The sequence below is a fragment of the Saprolegnia parasitica genome, assembly GCF_000151545.1.
Source record: "Saprolegnia parasitica CBS 223.65 unplaced genomic scaffold supercont2.10, whole genome shotgun sequence".
In the NCBI taxonomy this organism is placed as follows: domain Eukaryota; phylum Oomycota; class Saprolegniomycetes; order Saprolegniales; family Saprolegniaceae; genus Saprolegnia; species Saprolegnia parasitica.
In genome coordinates this window covers 354495-371976 of record NW_012156404.1, presented here as the reverse complement: position 1 = coordinate 371976, position 17482 = coordinate 354495, and the positions used below count along the sequence as shown (strand labels likewise).

At 59.1% G+C, this 17482-nt stretch overlaps 8 protein-coding genes across 8 annotated transcripts; 6 read left to right on the top strand and 2 right to left on the bottom strand.

The window, feature by feature from the left end:
• Nucleotides 1-1176: 1176 nt before the first annotated feature.
• Nucleotides 1177-3301, bottom strand: SPRG_03943 (hypothetical protein). The gene is made up of 2 exons (XM_012342536.1): nt 2982-3301; nt 1177-2934 (listed from the first exon to the last, which is right to left on the bottom strand). Exons 1-2 carry the CDS (start codon nt 3273-3275, stop codon nt 1270-1272), a joined length of 1959 nt encoding a protein of 652 aa, XP_012197926.1. The 5' UTR covers nt 3276-3301; the 3' UTR covers nt 1177-1269.
• A 755-nt stretch (nt 3302-4056) lies between these two features.
• Nucleotides 4057-5782, top strand: SPRG_03942 (hypothetical protein). Its single transcript, XM_012342535.1, has one exon. The coding sequence runs from the start codon at nt 4096-4098 to the stop codon at nt 5734-5736; it is 1641 nt and encodes a 546-aa protein (XP_012197925.1). The 5' UTR covers nt 4057-4095; the 3' UTR covers nt 5737-5782.
• Nucleotides 5783-6388: 606 nt separating this feature from the next.
• Nucleotides 6389-7821, top strand: SPRG_03941 (hypothetical protein). Its single transcript, XM_012342534.1, has 4 exons — nt 6389-6721; nt 6769-7024; nt 7069-7302; nt 7353-7821. The coding sequence occupies exons 1-4, from the start codon at nt 6467-6469 to the stop codon at nt 7733-7735; spliced, it is 1128 nt and encodes a 375-aa protein (XP_012197924.1). The 5' UTR covers nt 6389-6466; the 3' UTR covers nt 7736-7821.
• Nucleotides 7822-7961: 140 nt separating this feature from the next.
• Nucleotides 7962-9633, top strand: SPRG_03940 (hypothetical protein). The gene is made up of 7 exons (XM_012342533.1): nt 7962-8442; nt 8488-8658; nt 8705-8838; nt 8883-8957; nt 9004-9077; nt 9145-9342; nt 9395-9633. Exons 1-7 carry the CDS (start codon nt 8012-8014, stop codon nt 9536-9538), a joined length of 1227 nt encoding a protein of 408 aa, XP_012197923.1. The 5' UTR covers nt 7962-8011; the 3' UTR covers nt 9539-9633.
• A 397-nt stretch (nt 9634-10030) lies between these two features.
• On the top strand, nt 10031-10781 carry SPRG_03939 (hypothetical protein). Its single transcript, XM_012342532.1, has one exon. The coding sequence runs from the start codon at nt 10079-10081 to the stop codon at nt 10646-10648; it is 570 nt and encodes a 189-aa protein (XP_012197922.1). The 5' UTR covers nt 10031-10078; the 3' UTR covers nt 10649-10781.
• Nucleotides 10782-11198: 417 nt separating this feature from the next.
• Nucleotides 11199-12402, top strand: SPRG_03938 (hypothetical protein). The gene is made up of 4 exons (XM_012342531.1): nt 11199-11704; nt 11762-12157; nt 12209-12246; nt 12295-12402. The coding sequence occupies exons 1-4, from the start codon at nt 11228-11230 to the stop codon at nt 12314-12316; spliced, it is 933 nt and encodes a 310-aa protein (XP_012197921.1). The 5' UTR covers nt 11199-11227; the 3' UTR covers nt 12317-12402.
• On the bottom strand, nt 12379-13056 carry SPRG_03937 (hypothetical protein). Its single transcript, XM_012342530.1, has one exon. It carries the CDS (start codon nt 12844-12846, stop codon nt 12457-12459), a length of 390 nt encoding a protein of 129 aa, XP_012197920.1. The 5' UTR covers nt 12847-13056; the 3' UTR covers nt 12379-12456.
• A 1495-nt stretch (nt 13057-14551) lies between these two features.
• SPRG_03936 (hypothetical protein) lies at nt 14552-17472 on the top strand (the record flags this gene model as incomplete). Its single annotated transcript, XM_012342529.1, has 3 exons — nt 14552-15595; nt 15642-15938; nt 15976-17472. The coding sequence occupies 3 exons, from the start codon at nt 14552-14554 to the stop codon at nt 17470-17472; spliced, it is 2838 nt and encodes a 945-aa protein (XP_012197919.1).
• Between the last annotated feature and the right edge of the window lie 10 nt (nt 17473-17482).

Sequence of the window (17482 nt, the reverse complement as noted above, 5' to 3'; positions counted from 1 at the left end):
ACGCGGCTCTTGGCCGTCGAGAGCATCGACGCGTGGGCGCGCGGCGGGTCGCCGTCGCAAGCCATGCTGCAGTACATTCCCGGCATCTGCCTCTCGCTCCTGACGGACCCGGTCTGCGACGTGCGCTTGGCCGCGGCCTCGGCGTTGAGCTGCGTCGCCAAGCTCTGCGGGCCCGACTGGATCGCGACGTCGGCGCTTGTGACACTGCGGCAACTCCTGGAGGCAGGCACGACCCAGCAGCAGCTCACGGGTCTCTACACGCTCTCGCTGCTGCTGCGTGAGAACCTGCTCTCGCGCGACCAGGTGGATGCGTGCATTGGTCGCGTCCTCGAAATGACCCGCGTCTCAACGACCGTGAACGTTCGCGGCAAGGCGTGGCAAGTGCTGCTCCTTGTCGTGGCCTCGCATGCCGACGCGCTCCGAGCAGCCGTCGTTGACGCGATTCTTCTCGAGAAGGACGTCGACGTGCGCAAGGACATCCTCGCGGTCTCGGCCGCCCTCGACACTGCGTAGATCGTTGGAGTATTTTAATCGCACCGTCTTCTTTCGTTTTCTGCATGCTAGAGCCTTGAGCGACGTCCTAATACCTTCCGTGCATCCACGGTGAGCCACCGGCTTCTCTACCAGAGCATCGTCTTCGCGCGCCTTAAGCCCACGCTTGAGACCTGGTTCCACCGAGGTCCCTCGCCCCGATACATGCAGGCCAGACCCGGACCCGGCCTCGTCGTCTCCAAGCATGGCTGTCATTGCCAATTTTACCGACCTCGCCTTCGTCAACCCGTCGCTCCCCCGGATACGGCGCCTGCTCAAGTCGAAGGCAGTGCCCGACCGGTTCAGGCTCACGCTCAACTAATGGCTCGACATTCGCGCGGGGTCGCTGGCCCACGAACAACCGCTTCGGTCCGACTAGTTGTTCCCGGTAGATAGAGATGTAGATAAGAACGTCCTTGGAAAAGGTGCACGAATTGCTCGTTGCGCGGCACGTAAAGCAATTCAAACAAGCTGGAACTCTATCCAGCATCAAGATCCAAGTCTCCTGGTCCGGCCCTCAGGTTCGAGCCTTGCGCATCGGCGCTTCCTCGAGCCATTGTGATGATCTTGTTGTCTGGTGTGAGCTACAACAGGCGATGCCACTTGCCGCAATATGGATCGGCCAAGATAGAAGATCGGGTCTCGGGGGTAGGTTTCGAGACGTTACGTAATCGTTATTGTGTGTCCATTGTTGAATTTTTGATTTCGTCCCGTGCTAACGGTTAGCAACTCAATCAATCATACAACCGTCGGCGTCGGGTCCTGCTTGGCGTAGTCCGTGACGGGATGTTCCGGCTCGGCCTCGGGCATGGCGAAAAATTCTCGTGGGCCGACCCAGAGGTTTCGGAGGAGGCCGCGGCGCCACGTAATGAGGCAGAGCACACCGAGCGTGCACGGCACGAGGTACAAGAGCGCGGGCTGTCCCGACTGCATGAGGATGACGCCGACGTTGGCGAGGAGGAGGCCGATCGCATACCCAATGCACATGACACCAAAGAGGCCGATGCGGCCGGGGTACGCGGCGGGCGTCGCCTTCTTTGTCGGGTGGCCGAGCACGTTGCCGCGCGTCGCATAGTCGTACCGGGCCGTAAAGACGAGGAGGAGGCCGGGCAGCACAATGTCTCCGAGGCCGAGCATCGCCTGGCCACCGAGCCAGTTGGTCACCTTGGGGAGCCGCAGCAAGATCGGAATCTCCTCCTTCACGCAGCCGTACGTCGTGTCCCGGGGGTACCGCAGGCAGAAGGCGCCCGGCGCGGTCTTCGCGTCTTGCTTCCCGCCCTGCGCCGCGACGATCATGACGCTCTTGCCGAAAATGTAGGGCGAGATGAAGACGAAGAAGATGTCGTAGAGGAAGACGAGCACGAGCAGCACGACCGCGACCTTGATGTTGGGAAGGCGGATCGTCTGCAGAAAGAGGGTGCAGACGCAAATGCCAAAGACGTCTTGGAGCACCCACGCCCACGACGCGTGGCGAGAGAGCACCCAGAGAAGCACGAGGCTCAGCGAGCACGCAAACGAGAGCAAGTCCGCGGCCGAGATGCAAATGTCGCCGAGCGCCTTGGTTTCAAAAATCCACAGCGGCTTGCGCAGCGCCTTCACGCGCTCAAAAAGTGGCGAGAAGAGAATCGTGCTGATGGCCGAGTTGGCGCCAAAGCAGTACATGACGATGACGATCATGACCACGTTGACGTAGAAGAGCAAGAGGAGGAACGCAGAGCCAAAGACGAGAAACCCTACTGCGTGCGTCCAGTTGATGTCCATCGTAGGCTCTTCTTCTTGCTCCTGGCGCAGCTGGGCGACGACGGTCGCCGTGACGTGGCCGACGGGCGCCGCGCGCACGACCGCCTTCTTGCGCTCGAGCGACGACGCAAGGTACCCAGCCATGATGATTGTCGCGACTGCCATCGCCCACACAAGACCCTGCGCGAGGTCGACCTTGGGAATGAAGCGCTTGTAAATGCCGATGGAAGAGCCGTCCTTGAGCTTGGCCGCGTCCATGGCGCGCACACGCACGACGGGGATCGTAACTTGTTTGTAGTTGACGCCGGCGCCCATGTAGTCGGCGACGTCCCACATGCAGCACACTTGATTGCCGCTGCCCGTCGGAATGCAACGGCCGGACGGACAGCCACTGGTGCACGACGCGTCGTTGTTGGCGTCGCTCCACGGCGGACTCGCTAGCGTTGCGAGCGTTGCTTGGCCCTGCGAGCAGTCGTAGGCGTCGGCCTTGTCCCATACCGTGGCGTTCTCGCGCACGGTTGTGTTGTAGATCGACTCGACCGTGTCTGCGACGAGCAATGCGGTGGCGCCGAGCTTCTGCGCCGTGACCGCCTTGTCGGTGAATGTGCACAAACCGCGCTGGATCATGAGCGCAAACGGCTGGCTGCTTGCGGTGAACGTCGCCTACGTGGTGTTATCTTTAGCTTCGGGGTGTAGCACATCGCACGTACGAGGTGAGCCTTCAGCACCGACGAGTCGAGCAGAACGCTGGTGTTGCAGCCAAAGACGTCTGGCACGCCAGCCACAGCCGACAACGAAACCACGGTCGCCTTGATGGCAGCGTCCTCGGCGGGGAGGTCGCCGCCCCATTGACCCGGGCCGAGCGGGTCATAAGAGTACGTGCCATAGAAGGCGTCGGAAGCCGTTGTGACGACGGCTGTCTCGAGCTGGCCGGTATCGCCCGACTGGCCATGCGCGAGGCCGCAGAGGGCGAGGGCAGCGACGACGGCGCGGGGCTGAAGCATTCGGGCAAGTCGCAAACTGGCCGAACTCAGAGCTGAAATATTGGCATGAACATCCAGGGCGGACTAGCTGATTTCACACGCACACACCGCATTGCTCACGTATTTACCACTGGAATCCCCTCTCTTTCGCGTGGAGGATTCGGTGAAAATGGCACGTGAAGAATGATTCCCACCCTGTGTAGAACGACCAGGTACGACAGGCCTATTCTTAGAAGCGGGCCCCATGAAAGAACCTCATACAATGTTCAAGCTACGAATCCAAGGTATGTAGGGGGCCCCACAGAGAGCTGGTTTTAAAACCCAATGACATCAGTAATAATCCGCTTCTCGTGTCGTTGCATGGAGAAGAACTTGTTTTAAGTATCCGGCGGTAGAGTCGCGAATAATATTACAGCGCATTTTAAAAAGACACGATTGCGTAATGGGTGCTGATACACGACGTTATCCGAACGCGAAACTCAAATTGGGGAAATTGAGCGCAACGCAAGCTTGAACGCTGTGGCCTGTGTTGGATAAATCCACGCAATGATGCCGGTCCTCATGGCCAACAGGACCCCTCGTGTCCACGCAGAGCTACGCTTGAAAATAATCGTATCGCCTCACATCCTGATATCCACACTGAAACGTGTACTGTACCGGTCTGTACTGGACGCAACGCGGGCTTGGGGTGTCCCTACCGTCCCTAAATGGCGTGCGCTTAGACGAGGCGACTGTGTCACACCTCAATTGAGCTTCAGCGGTATCCGGAGGCGCGTCACCACAGCATGGTGGTCGTCGCTGTTGCGGCAACAGCGATCGCGCACAACCCAGACAACCAGCGATGGGCCGCCCCAAGAGCGACAGCTTCGCTAAGGAAGGCGAGGCGCTTCGCTCGTCCTTTAACCAAGAGAAGACGCTGTTCGATAAGCTCAAGGCCGGTGTGCACAAGAGCCGAGCCGGCTCGTTCGACGAGCAGCGGCTTAGCCGCATGGGCTCGGGCGACGACCTCGTCGTGGACCTGCTTGACCTTAAGACCTTCAACCACCGGCTCGAGGCCGTCGCAGCGTCCCGCAAGGCAAAGCGCGTAGCGTTCGCCGAGGAGCTGTGCACGACGCACTACGTGGACGACCTCCAGTACCCATGCCCTTTGTCGTCCATGCCGTACAACATCTTTCGCACGCGCCGCGTCATTAGCTACGAGGAAGAAGAACAGCTTCTGACGCTCTCTTGGGATAACGCGCTGCCGTACAGCAGCGTTGACTTTGGCGCCGCCGTTCTGCAGATGCACTCGCGCAACATGGACTTTCTGCTCGTTGGGCCCGTCAAGATCCACCACGTGTCGTGCATGGGCATCTCGTGGAAGTCGTACTGGGCCGGCTTGGCCTCCGGTATCATGTGCTTTGCCGGCCTCGACGACGTCGATCAGATCTTCCAGTGCCCGATCCACAAGTGCCGCGTCCAGGTGCTCAGCACCACGGAGATGCGCATGTACGAGGTCGCGGGGCTGCGCGACGTCGACGAACTCTTCCTTAAGTTTGCCAACGCAGCCACGCTGCACATGTGGTTCTGGTCCATCCAAATGGCGTCCGCATCGGCCTCGTTCATGGACCCCGACCACTTCACCAAGCGGCTACGAAGGCTCATGCGGTCGACACCCGAGGCGTCCGTGAGCTTTGTGGAGCAGCTCGGGCAGTCGCTCGGATTTGGCGCGCGCAAGTCCGATGCGCAACCGGACGTCCAGCTGCCCGTGACGCTGCGCAACCCGCCGCCGGTGCACCCGCTGGGGCCTCACACGCCGTCGAATAGCAAACCTGCGGCGATGCGCCACCGCATCCTATTTGTGCGCCACGGCGAGTACGAGAACCACCACTTCAAGACGATGGACCCAGAGAAATGCTTGACGCCGCTCGGCGAAGAGCAGTCGCGCGCGACGGCCAAGTACCTCTCGTCGCTCATCGACGACGCGGGCTTGACGTACCAAGACGTGCGCATCGTCTATGCGAACGTCACGCGGTCGATCCAAACCATGGACTTCATCGCCAAGGAGATTGACGCGTCCGCGGGCATCTACGAAACGTACAACCCGTACGAGACATCGTCGCGCCAGCAACGCGTCGCCCGGCACGAGTTTGCTCTCTTGCGAGAGAGCGCGCCCCACGGTCTCTCAGCGTCGCAGCGCTACTTGAGTCGGTCGGCCAAGATGGCACTTGCGCTGCAGCTGCTCTGCGCGCCGGACGACATGTACCCAATCACAATCGTCGTGTGCTCGTCCAGCTTCATCCGGTATTGCACGCACCAGGCCGCGTACAACGTGGGCTTTGTGCTCTCGCCTGGAGAGATGAACCACACAATCGTCATGGGCTACTGCAGCGTGACGCAGATCGACGTCGGGAACGATCATGCGCTGTACCTGCGCGGTATCAACGAAACGACGCACCTCGCCGGCGTGCGCGAGTCGGTGACGGCCCCACCCGTGGCCTAGTAAAACCTATTTGTTGATCAATTTAATGTTAGAAGAGAAGAACCGCGTGATATGCTGAATGAGTTGGAGGAACGGACGACCTTGCCTTTGAACTAGCGCCGTGATTGCTGGTGTAGAAACAGACGTGCGGGGTGGGCTGATACTAGTGCTAGGTGATGTTGCGACAGCAAGCTACTCGAGCGAATCGGAACAGTGGGCCACCTGCGCGTGTGAGCGTACTGGTGGTGTTCTCGCAGCCAAGACATAATGATGAAGGACGCACGTCGATCTTGCCATGGTGGGTCGTTTTCCCTTCTTCGCGCCTTGGACGCCATCCATCCATATGGGTGCATTGGTCAAGACGGAACCCACTGTTCCGACCACGCGTTTGACGCTCGGGCGGCTTTGCCCATCTCGTGGTGCATCCAGACGACTCAAACTGCTGGTCCAATATCGCCATGTCTGTCTTCGTTGTAGCAGAGGGATGGTACCTTCCTAGGAAGCATCTCCAAGGCTCACATGCCTCTTCTGTCTGCACGCGCCCAGATGTGCCCCTTTCGAAAGCGCACCCGCGCCATTGGCGTGCCACGTGGTGTGCCCCGGGGTCCACGATTGTAGCCAATCAGCGACGGCGAATCTTGACTTTGCCGAAAATACCTCCCACTGTGGCGCTTGAAGTTGGGGCCATACGAAGCCCAAGTGCATTGGAAATCCAAGCTCCGAATCCCCATCTTGGCTTTTTACACTGACGATGGAAGAGACCCGCCCGACGAAGCGCTTCATTGTGCGCCGCCACACGCACATGCCGCCGGACGAGATCGTCGACGACCACCCGCACTTTGCCATGCACACGGACCACGTGCACCACGTGTGGTGCCCGCGCCACAACCACTACTACGACGACCGCACCAAGCTCGCAGTCGAGAGCCCGGGCGATTTGTCGGGCATTCGCGACTTTGTCGCTGGGTCGTTCGCCGGCGTCTCGTCCACCGTCGTGGGCCACCCGGTACGCTCGAGAGTGCCATCATGACATGTGGCTCATCGCGTCGATAGTTTGACACGGTCAAGGTGCGGCTGCAAATGCACTGCCCGCTCTCGTCGTCCTTCAAAGGCCCGCTCGACTGCGTCATGCAGACGGTCAACAAGGAGGGCTTTCTCGGGCTCTATCGCGGCATGGTCTCGCCCATGACGACGGTGCCGCTCGTCAACGCCGTCGTCTTTAGCACGTACGAGAGCGCCAAGTCGTTCTTGCTCAACCGCCGCGAGAACCACAATGGCGTGCTCACCAACAACGAAGCGATGCTTGCCGGTACACTCTATTGAGGACGATGCCATCTAACGTCAACGATAAAGGTGCGTGGGCGGGTTTGATGAACTCGGTGGTCGTCACCCCTGTCGAGCTCGTCAAGTGCCACTTGCAGGCGCAGGGTGAGGCCATTGCGACCCACGCAAACGAAATCAAGTTCAACGGCACGATGGACTGCGTCAAGAAGATCGTCGAGATCGACGGTATCCGAGGCCTCTGGCGCGGCCAGGTCGCGACGATGTACCGCGAAGTGCCCAGCTACATTGGGCAGTTTGGCACCTGTATGCATTGGCTACCTTGAGCCCCGGCGCGAGCTAACAGTCTTGTGTAGACGAGCTGCTGCAACAAGTCTTTACGAGCCAGATGGAGGGGATCGACGGCAAGCCGAGTGCAACGACGACGCTCTTGGCCGGCGGCTTTGCAGGTTGTGTGTGCTGGACCGTGAGCTACCCCCAGGATGTGGTCAAGTCTCGCCTTCAGCTGCAGCCGCTGGGCCACCCTCCGCTGTACGCGGCCTCGCGCTGGCTCCCGGACGGCGGCTGGTGGAACTGCTTCCGCACGATCGTCAAAGAGGAAGGTCCGCGTGCGCTCTGGAAGGGCTACTCCCCGTGCCTCATCAGAGCCTTCCCCGCCAACGCTGCGGGCTTCTTCACGTACGAGATGGTCCGGTCCGTCTTGTTTGAAGAGCAAGCCGAGCTGCTCCCGATGCATTAGATTTCGAGTAATAAACTCAACGATAGAGGTGTGCCATTAACAGGTCCCACCCGTGCAGGGTTAGGAGGCCATTATGGTCTTGATCGTACTGTTTCAGCGTCCGGTCGCGACGCTGCCTGGCCGACAACAGCACCTGGTCCTCGATCCTCGGTCACTGGAACCGAGCCTCGGACGATGGCTATGGACTTCAAGCAGCCAACTGTATCCGGATACTAATCAACTAAACCTGCATTTCAGTCGCAAGGTTTAGTTGGCACCAATCGCGCGCGTCGAGCAATGGTTGTCGGACGTCTCGAGCAAGCGCTCGTGCAGCTTGTTCAGGGCACGCGCGGGTGCTTCGTGTCGCCCAAGATCCGCGTGACTCGCTTTCCGTCCATGGGCTTGGGCGTTCAAGCGGTCGCTCCGATTCCTGCCGGCGAGACTCTGTTCGTCGCGTCCAGCGACCTGTGGCGCGATGTCTCTGCGGCCGGCGCCCGCGCCAGCGCCATGGCGGAAGCCCCAGCCTTTCTCGAGCGCGTCGACACGTACTGCCAGAAGAACCGCCGCATGGCCGACGCCGTGCTTCTTGCAACGCACGTCGTCATGAAGGACCCGAACGACCTCTACGTGAGCACGCTCCCGCCGCAGATCGACGTGCCCATGTACTGGTCGGAGCGGCGCCTCGATGAGCTGCGCCATTGCGACGTCCTCGACACGATCCAAGACGGGTGCGTCCATGCTATGCCCCCCTTGTATCGCTGACGGACTGGCAGGCGCGCGTTCTACCGCAACATGTACTCGCACCTCTTTGGCGCGCAGCCCATCGTGAGTCCGGCCGAGTTTCAGTGGGCGCTCACGCTGCTCATGTCGCGCGCGACGTCGGGCGCCAACCAGCCTTTCACGCTTATCCCGTATTTCGAGTGGTTCAACCACTCTGCGTCGGCGTACGTCGATAATGTCGAGGACGCTCTTGCGATACGACCAGCGTAGATCGGCCTGCCACCATGAGTACGTGGCTAACGACGATGCGTTCGTGGTCACTGCGACGGCCGACCACGCGCCTGGTGACCAGCTCTTCATCAACTATGGCAACCATACGCAGTCGACGTTTTTGCGCCACTACGGTGAGCTCACCGTCGCAATAGCGCTTGGTTTCATGTGGGTGTAGGCTTTGCGTCCATGGCACAGGCGACAGTTCTGGATCCGCTCCAGATCAAGCAAGATGTGGCGATCACGGACGACGGTGTGTGCATTCTTCTCGAATGGCGAGGAACCCACCTGCGTTCTAGTGTCGAACCCGGATTTGACGCAAGCCAAGATCTCGTGGCTCCAATCCAAGGAAATGCCAACTGCCAAGTCGGTGGTATGTCATTTCTTACTGATGACGGAGTTTGAAAATGTGCAATCCTCCACGTCGCATCTCCATGTAGCCGCTCACGATCCATATCGAGCACCTGGACAAACACCCAATGGAATGGGAGTGGCTGCGCGTATATGTAGCAAGCGCTGACGAGCTTGCGCACCGTCAGCGACACGGCCAGTGGCAGCCGTCCAACCAGCGACGTGTGTGGGCGTGGGTCGCCGCCTACTGTCAATCTCGTTTGGCCAAGTACCGGACAACCGCCGAGGTATAACATGCTGTCGCTGCGACCGAGAATTCTCGACGGAATCTTGTATCAGGAGGATTACGACTTGCTTCGGAACGAAGAGGCCCCGCTCGAGACGTGGCGCGCCTCGTGCGTCCACGTGCGATTGGGCGAAAAGATGATTCTGAAGAGCCTCCTGGACGTGAACGCGCAGATCCAAGCCGACTCGCGATCCTAAACACCGCGTCGCAGGCTTCCGTGACGTCGTGTTATCAAAGTCGTTGGCTAAATAATCACGATTACGCCTTCTTGAGGTGGCATATTACAACCGCACACGACCTAATTTGGCGCCATCGTTTGGTAATCATGAATGCCGCGAAATAGTGTTGTAATGAAATAGTGTGCATCAGAGACGCCAACGTCACGTGGCAACATGATGCTCCCAGAAAGCGGACACTCGCACACCATTCCAGTCATAGTGGACATGGTTAATCTATCCAGCGTGGTCATGTTTGTGTTGGCTTGCCGCGATTTTTACATCGATGGGTGGTATCCTGTCCACCAAGCTGGTCCAGGCGCACACTAAATCATGGAGATCCAGCGTCCCATAGCTGGAAATTTGTATGGGAGATACCCTCCGGTGCGACAGCATACGTGATACGGGAACGGCCCATTTCCATAATCCAACGATTACCCGTCACCAAGTGTTCGTTCGCAGAGTTTGAAGTGTCTTGGTGCGATTGCAGTTTCAATTTTGACCTGGATTAGCAGCACCAACATGAACATCATTACGCTCCAGCAGTGGCTCCTCTTTGAAGCGGACATCGCCTTGTATCTTGCTGCCGGCCTCTCGTTCTCGATCGTCTCGGGCTTCCTCTCGTGGTGTCTGCTCGCGACGCGGTGCATCCACAGCAGCAAGCACCTCGATTCGATCATCGAGGACACTACATTTGCGCCTCTCGTCAAGGGCAACCAGCTCAACCTCCACAACGCGCAGGTGCTCGTGACCCAAGTCCAGCTCCTTGACAACGACGACGAAAGCTGCACGCATGCCAGCTACACAATTACCTTGACGTGGGGCGCCAAGCTTGAGGCGTCGCACACAAAGTTGCTCCGGAAGCGCTACTCGGAGTTTGCCCAGCTTATCGCGGCAATCAAGAGCGAGATCAAGGAGATGGAGGACCGCCCTGTCGTGCCTGTACTGCCGTCCAAGTCGCTCCTGCGGCAGCTCAACCCGTCGTTTCTTGAGAAGCGCCGCTTGGGTCTTCAGCTTTTCTTGCACCAAGTGGCTTCCAACCCCAAGCTTGCCGACCTCCCGGCTGTGCGCCAGTTCGTCGGCTTGCACTGAGCGGCCGACACAACCCTTTATTTAATCACGGAACCATACCATAGCCAAAAAGGTACTCGTAGTAGAGTGCATCCTGTACGATACTTAAACTGCATTCAGATTCAATCAACGCTCGAAGTTGGTTACCACAGGCATAGGAGTGCTGACATTCTGTACACATCACACAGTAGCGCCTTTGCTAACCTCCACTGGGCACGAATCGAATCCAGTCTGCTTCAGAGTCTACATACAGAGCCAAGAGGCGGTTGAAGTTGCGGGACCGGTGAGCTTGGGACCTCGAATCGGACATCCGGTCTCCATTCCCCGGCTCCGCAGCGGTGCCACGAATCTCCTGCGTTCGTTGTACAACATCTCCCTCTCATAATACGGTAGTACTATAATAGAGCTTGGCTCAATGCACACTGTGTAGTTGTACCGGTTATCTGCTTTGTCGACTAGACCGTGCCCGTCGCTGTCTCACCAGAGTGGTCTGCAAGCTCGACATCACTTGCGTTCGGCAGTGCAAATTCCATTATGGCGTATTTTTATTCTTTATTGAACAAATTGTATGCTTCAATTTAAATTCCTCGCACGTGACGAATGATGCAGCGCTTGAAGATCGCGACGGCGCCGCTCCGGGCCGCCGCCCGCGGTAGCCTCCGCGCGTCCAGCGCTATGCATGTGACGCCGTCCATGCACGCTCCCGTGCGCATCGCGACGGTGGCGCCGCAGACCTCGCCTCTCTGGCTCGCTGGTCTTGCCCTCGCCTGCGTCGCCCCGGTAGCGCTCTGCGACGAAGCGCCCCGCGCGCTGTCTGTCCAAGAGGTCATCACGCTCTACGAGCAAGTGGACACGAACATGCGCATCTTGTCGCGACAAATGATGGAAGCTCTTGCGTACGAGATCGCGGCCGAGGAAGAGAAAGGGACGGGGCCGGCCATGAGCGTCGAGGACCGCGCGCTCCAAATGAGCGAAACCTTTGAGCAACTTCTCGCCCAAGTCCAAGATTCGGTCTTTCGCAACCACTATGTAACCAAGGAGCAAGTCGCAGACGCAATGCGCCGTATGGAGCGTGGGGTATGGCGTTGTCGCCACGTCGTTGATTGCGACCTTATGCAACTACTACGGGTATAGGACTTGCCCATCCAGGCCGCCGACGCCGAGCTCATCCACGAGTACATCCGTAAGCTTGGCCGCATGCGTTGGGAGTGCACGGGATCGCGCGAGCCGATTCGTCGGCGCCAACGCGATATGGCGCCCAAGCCGCTCACGACGCCGATCCCTCGCGACGTGCTCGAGGCCATGATGCGCGCACTCATCGGCGCGCTCACCAAGGAAATGGAAGCGATCCTTGCCGACATCAAGACGCGTCACACCAACCTCAAGGACGGCGCCGTCCGCCAAGAGATCGCGACGGCCTACATGGACGCCTCCAAGCTCGTGACCGACACGATCGCTGCCAACTTTAACGTCTCGGTCGACGACTTCCAGGTCGCCCTGGCGTACTTTCACGACGACGCGACGTTTCAGGTGCGAGATTCGAACGTGTCATCCAAGAGTCGCGATGGAGTATCCTGCTAGGCGACGATGCAGACGCTCACGGATGCGCAGCACGAGCGGTACGCTTTCAAACATGTCGTCGTCACCAACCATGTCCTTCGTGCTAGGTTTGTGGCGCTCGGCTTGTAATGGCCTGATTACTGGACTACGGTCACTTGGGGCACGGTGCAGAGGACAACATCATGATATAAGTGGCAAAAAATTTGGTTTCGTTCATTTCGTTCATGGTCTTCTTCTACTTATACGATGCGCTATTTGATCAGCTTAAATTAATGGGCGGCCAACGCCGTGGAGCCCGCGACGAGGGCCCACAGCGAGCAGACCTGGCACTTGGCCTTCCCGGGTCCTAAGTTACTAGTGGTGGTGGTGGTGGTACTATCGCTAACGTGGTTGATGCAGCCGTGGCCGCGGTACTGCGCAATGAGGCGCTTCGTGGACTTGCAGAGCGCCTTGTCGCAGTCGGACGAGGTGCAGTCCTGAACATGGACTAGGCCCTTACGGACCGAGAGCACCTTCTTCATCATTTCGCGCTTCTTGAGGTCGTTTGCGAGCTGCGCGCGGTGGCGCTCCATGGCGATCGCGATCGGATTGTTCGTTGCACTGGTCATGCCATCGTTGGAGAGCGGGAGGGGCTTGATGGACATATGCGCGTAGCACATTTAGCTTGGTGGGGTCGTCGAGGCGGTCGGTGGGGCGGGCGTCGACGGGCGTGCTGCTCGGGGTGGTGGCAGCGGCGGGCGGGAGGAGGAGTAAGTTCTTGGTGAGTAGTAGTGCTGCTTCCTGTTGCTGTTGTTGTTGTCGGTCCTTGATACTGAAGGAGCCACACCACCAAACCCACGAGAAAACGCCCACGACTTGCAAAAATGAAAAGTGCAGTATTCACGCCGCGCGCCCCGACTTTGGGCCAATCAGACGCAGGCGTCGCGCTTAATTAAACGTTCGCGAACCTTTTTTTCTACAGTGCGCCGTTCACTGTTCTTTCATTTGCTTTCAATATGGTGTGTCGCGTCATAAAATAAAATGCCTCTTGCATTTTTTGCCACAAGGAACGTTCACGTTTCGAGTGCTCTGGGTACACGCGGACTAGGGTTGAACCTCGACACGGCTACTTGAACTACTTTGACTTGCGTTTTGTATGTGGACGGTCCCCACCGTCTCATTTTTTTAACAGACGCGCCTCATATTTTATTTGCCGGTGGCGCTTGACTTGAAGAATGCATGGCCAAGCGCACTGCTGCACGTCGACCCAGTTCGAGAAAAGGGACCGTCGCATGCCTTGGGAACGTTCCGTGGACGCGCCGGATATTGTATCCGGCAGCCCGCACCAGCAAGAGAGCAGCACGCATTCCGATTGGTCGACGTGGCCGCCCCGGGACCTACTGAACGTGCACGTGGAGCCGAGCCGGGGCACTGCACCAGCTGCGGCGGCGCCCCGCCGTGGAAACTTTCTTGGGTGGCGGACCTTGACTGCGCAAGATCTTACCCGGATGATCTGAGTCGATTGAGGAATCACTCGGCGTAATGCAGCGTCCGTGCCAGCGCCTTCTCGGCTTCGGCACTTCAACCACCGAGAGCGTCGGTGTTTGCTCATTCGAGCTGCCACGTGGCTCGATGCTTGTGGCGGCTTGCTGGTGTTTGTGGTGAGGCGCCCCAGAAACGAGGCCCGCGCACAGTCCCAGACGCCACCATCTTCTTGTGGCGCAAAACACTTCGTCGCTGCGTTACGATGGCCCGTGCCGCCTCTCGTTCGTTCTGAACAAGTGTCTCTGACGCGCGCGAGGCGATGGGCTACTTGGAGCACCGTGCACCGCAACGCTGCGTTCACCCTTCGATCCCAAGTCTAGTCAACCTGCCGTGCCTGCTGCCAACCCTACTCAGAACTTCACTACATCGTCTACAGCTCTCCACTTTCAGTGATACGACGGAGATCGCACACGGCAAACTTGACGGAACCCTGGCCTGCTGGCAGGCTGCAGTCCGGCATCCTGGCAGGGCTAGCCATCGCCAGTCCGTCGGACCACTCCATCAGTGTTATGCATATCGCCATGGCCCACCGCCCGGCGCGAGTACCTCGTCGCTTCACGGCGCCCACCCGTCTCGTCGCGCCAAGCGGACTTATCGCCGCCATGTTCGTCGTTGTCGCTGAGGGACGTGTACCTAATAAAATCAGGGGCCAGTATTTTCGACTGGATTGGCAGCAATTTATAATATGAACATCAAATCCAGCAGAAGATGTCTTTCGTTTTGTAAAGCGACGGTGATATCATGAATATTATTATTCTGGGGCCCAGATATCCTGGTCAAAATCCTGTGCGGGCAATGATAGGACGGTACAATCGGTTTTGATTTCGTCCCTGGGTGAAGATGGACGACGCCGAACTCGACCCGATGCAGGAAGACGCGACGATGGAGGAGGACATGGAGATCGCGTCGCCGGCGCCGGAAGCGGGAAGATGGCTGGCCTCGCTGCAGGAAGCGATTCCTGCCATCGTCATCATCCGCTTGATGTCGGTCCGCGCCTTTGATGGCGACGGCGCGTCCTTCTCGGTCGCGACGGGCTTCGTCGTCGACAAGACGCGCGGCCTCATCTTGACCAACCGCCACGTCGTGACGCCGGGACCGGTCGTCGCCGATGCCATCTTCGTCAACAAGGAAGAGGTCGACCTCGTGCCCATCTACCGCGACCCGGTCCACGACTTTGGCTTCTACCGCTTTGACCCGTCGCGCGTCAAGTTCCTCAAGCTCCACGAAATTCCGCTCAACCCGGGTGGTGCGAAAGTCGGCGTCGAGATCCGCGTCGTCGGCAATGACGCGGGTGAGAAGCTCTCGATCCTCCCCGGCATCCTCGCCAAGCTGGACCGCGAAGCACCAAATTACGGTACAAGCGGCTACAACGACTTCAACACGTTCTACTACGCAGCCGCTTCCTCGACGAGCGGCGGCTCGAGTGGGTCCCCCGTGCTCAACATTGACGGCGAAGCCATTGCGCTCAACGCCGGTGGGTCTAAAAAAGCCGCGTCGTCGTTCTACTTGCCGCTGGACCGCGCGGTTCGGGCCCTCAAGCTCATTCAACAGAACATTTTGGACATTCCGCGTGGCACGTGGCAAACGATCTTTCGCCACGCAGCGTACGACGAGGTCCGGAAGCTGGGCTTGACCGCCGACGTCGAAGCCGACGTGCGCAAGACGCTGCCAGACGAGACTGGACTGCTCGTCGTCGACCAAGTCCTCCCGAAGGGCCCTGCCTTTGGTCTTCTTGAGCCTGGCGACATTGTCATTCGCATCCAAGGACAGCTCGAGACGACGTTCTTGGCCATGGAAGCGCTCGTCGACTCGAACGTCGGCAACGTCATCCCCGTCGAGATTCAGCGCGGCGGGCGGTCCATCGTCGTACACTTGACAGTACAGGTACGCTAGACTGTGTTTTGATATTGCATTTCTCAAGTCACCATAGGACCTCCATGCTATCACACCGAACCAGTTCCTCGAAGTCGGGGGCTGCATCTTCCATTCGCTCTCGTACCAGCAAGCGCGGAACGCATCGCTGCCCGTGGGTCACGTTTACTTGGCCCAGGCGGGTCACATGCTCATGAAAGCCCACATTGCGCAGCCGTGCATCGTCGTCTCGCTCGACGGCAAGCCAACCCCGACGCTGGAAGCCTTCATCGACGCGATCAAGGACCTCCCAAATGGCTATCGCACTGTCATGCGCTACTTCTTGACCCGCGACCGGCACCGCATCCGCAATGCTGTTCTGAGCATCGACCGCCAGTGGTTTTCCGATGCAGCTGTACACACGCAACGACGCGGACGGACTCTGGCACCGACACAAGTACGAGACACCGCCGACGCCGCTTGCGCTGCAGTTGCCCGCGTATCCCGCCGCTCCACTGAGCGTCCCGGGGCTCAACTCGGACTTGGACAAGGCGACATTCACCAAGCTCCTCTCGTCCCTTGTCATGGTTGCGTTCGACATCCCGTGCATGATTGACGGCATTTCGAGCTCAAGCTACAACGGCGTTGGTATTGTCATTGACGCCGTCAAAGGCCTCGTGCTCGTGGACCAGAACACAGTGCCCATCGCACTTGGCGACGTGGTGGTGACGGTCGCCGCGTCGATCGAGACACCCGCCAAGGTGCTCTTCGTGCACCCGGTCCACAACTTTTCAATCATCCAGTACGACCCCGCGCTCCTCGGCGACACGCGCCTCGAGTCGGCCGAGCTCTCGAGCGAAGTGCTTCAAGTCGGCGACCAAGTCGACTTTGTCGGGCTCACGAGTACGTGGACGGTCGTCGCGATGAAATCGCTCGTCACCAAGATCGATCGGCTCGTCCTCCGCGACTTTCAACCGCCGCGCTACAAGGCGAGCAACGTCGAGGTCATCCACTTTGACCGCATCACCAAGTCGGTCGGTGGCATCTTCGTTGACAGTCGTGGCCTTGTGACGGCGCTCTGGCTCTCGTTCAGCTACCAAGACGAAGGCGGTCGGCGCGAGGTGTTTCGTGGCATGTCGGTCGACATCATCCGCGAAGTCGTTGACTTGTTTCATACTGGCGCGTCGCCCCGCGCGGTTACTGTGTTGCCGATTCAGCTGTACACATACCCCCTCTCCAAGGCCCGCGCCGGCCTCGGGCTCTCGCCGCACTGGATTCGGGAGCTCGAACAGTGCTACGACGACAAGCGCCAAGTCCTCGCCATCAAGCGATGCGCCGCGGGCACGGACGCGTACGCACAACTTCAGAGCGGCGATCTGCTCCTTTCGATTGATGGCACGGTCGTGGCCAAAGACTTTGACGTCGAGCGCCTCTGCATGGGCAAGTCGCAAGTGCAGCTTGTCGTGCTGCGCGAGCAGCAGGAGATGACGCTACCGGTGCAGACGATGGAGCTCAGCGGGTGGGGCACAAGCCGCGTCATTACGTGGTGTGGCCTCGTCATCCAGGAGCCCCACTACGCCGTCGTAAACCTCGGCTACGTTCCGGAGGAGGGCGGTGGCGTCTACTGCTCCCGGTGGTGCTACGGCAGCCCCGCGCACAAGTACGGTCTCCGCGCCACCATGTGGATCGTGCAGGTCAACAACGAGCCGACGCCGACACTCGATGCGTTCATCAAGGTGGTTGAGAACCTTCAGAATGGCGCGTCTGTGCGCATGAAGACTGTCGCGCTCAACACCAAGCCCAAAGTGCTCACGCTCAAGACCGACTACCACTACTGGCCAACGGTCGAGCTGTGCCGCAATGCAGACTCGGGCGACTGGGCCTACGTCTTCCACCCGAACAAACCGTAACAACCGCTGC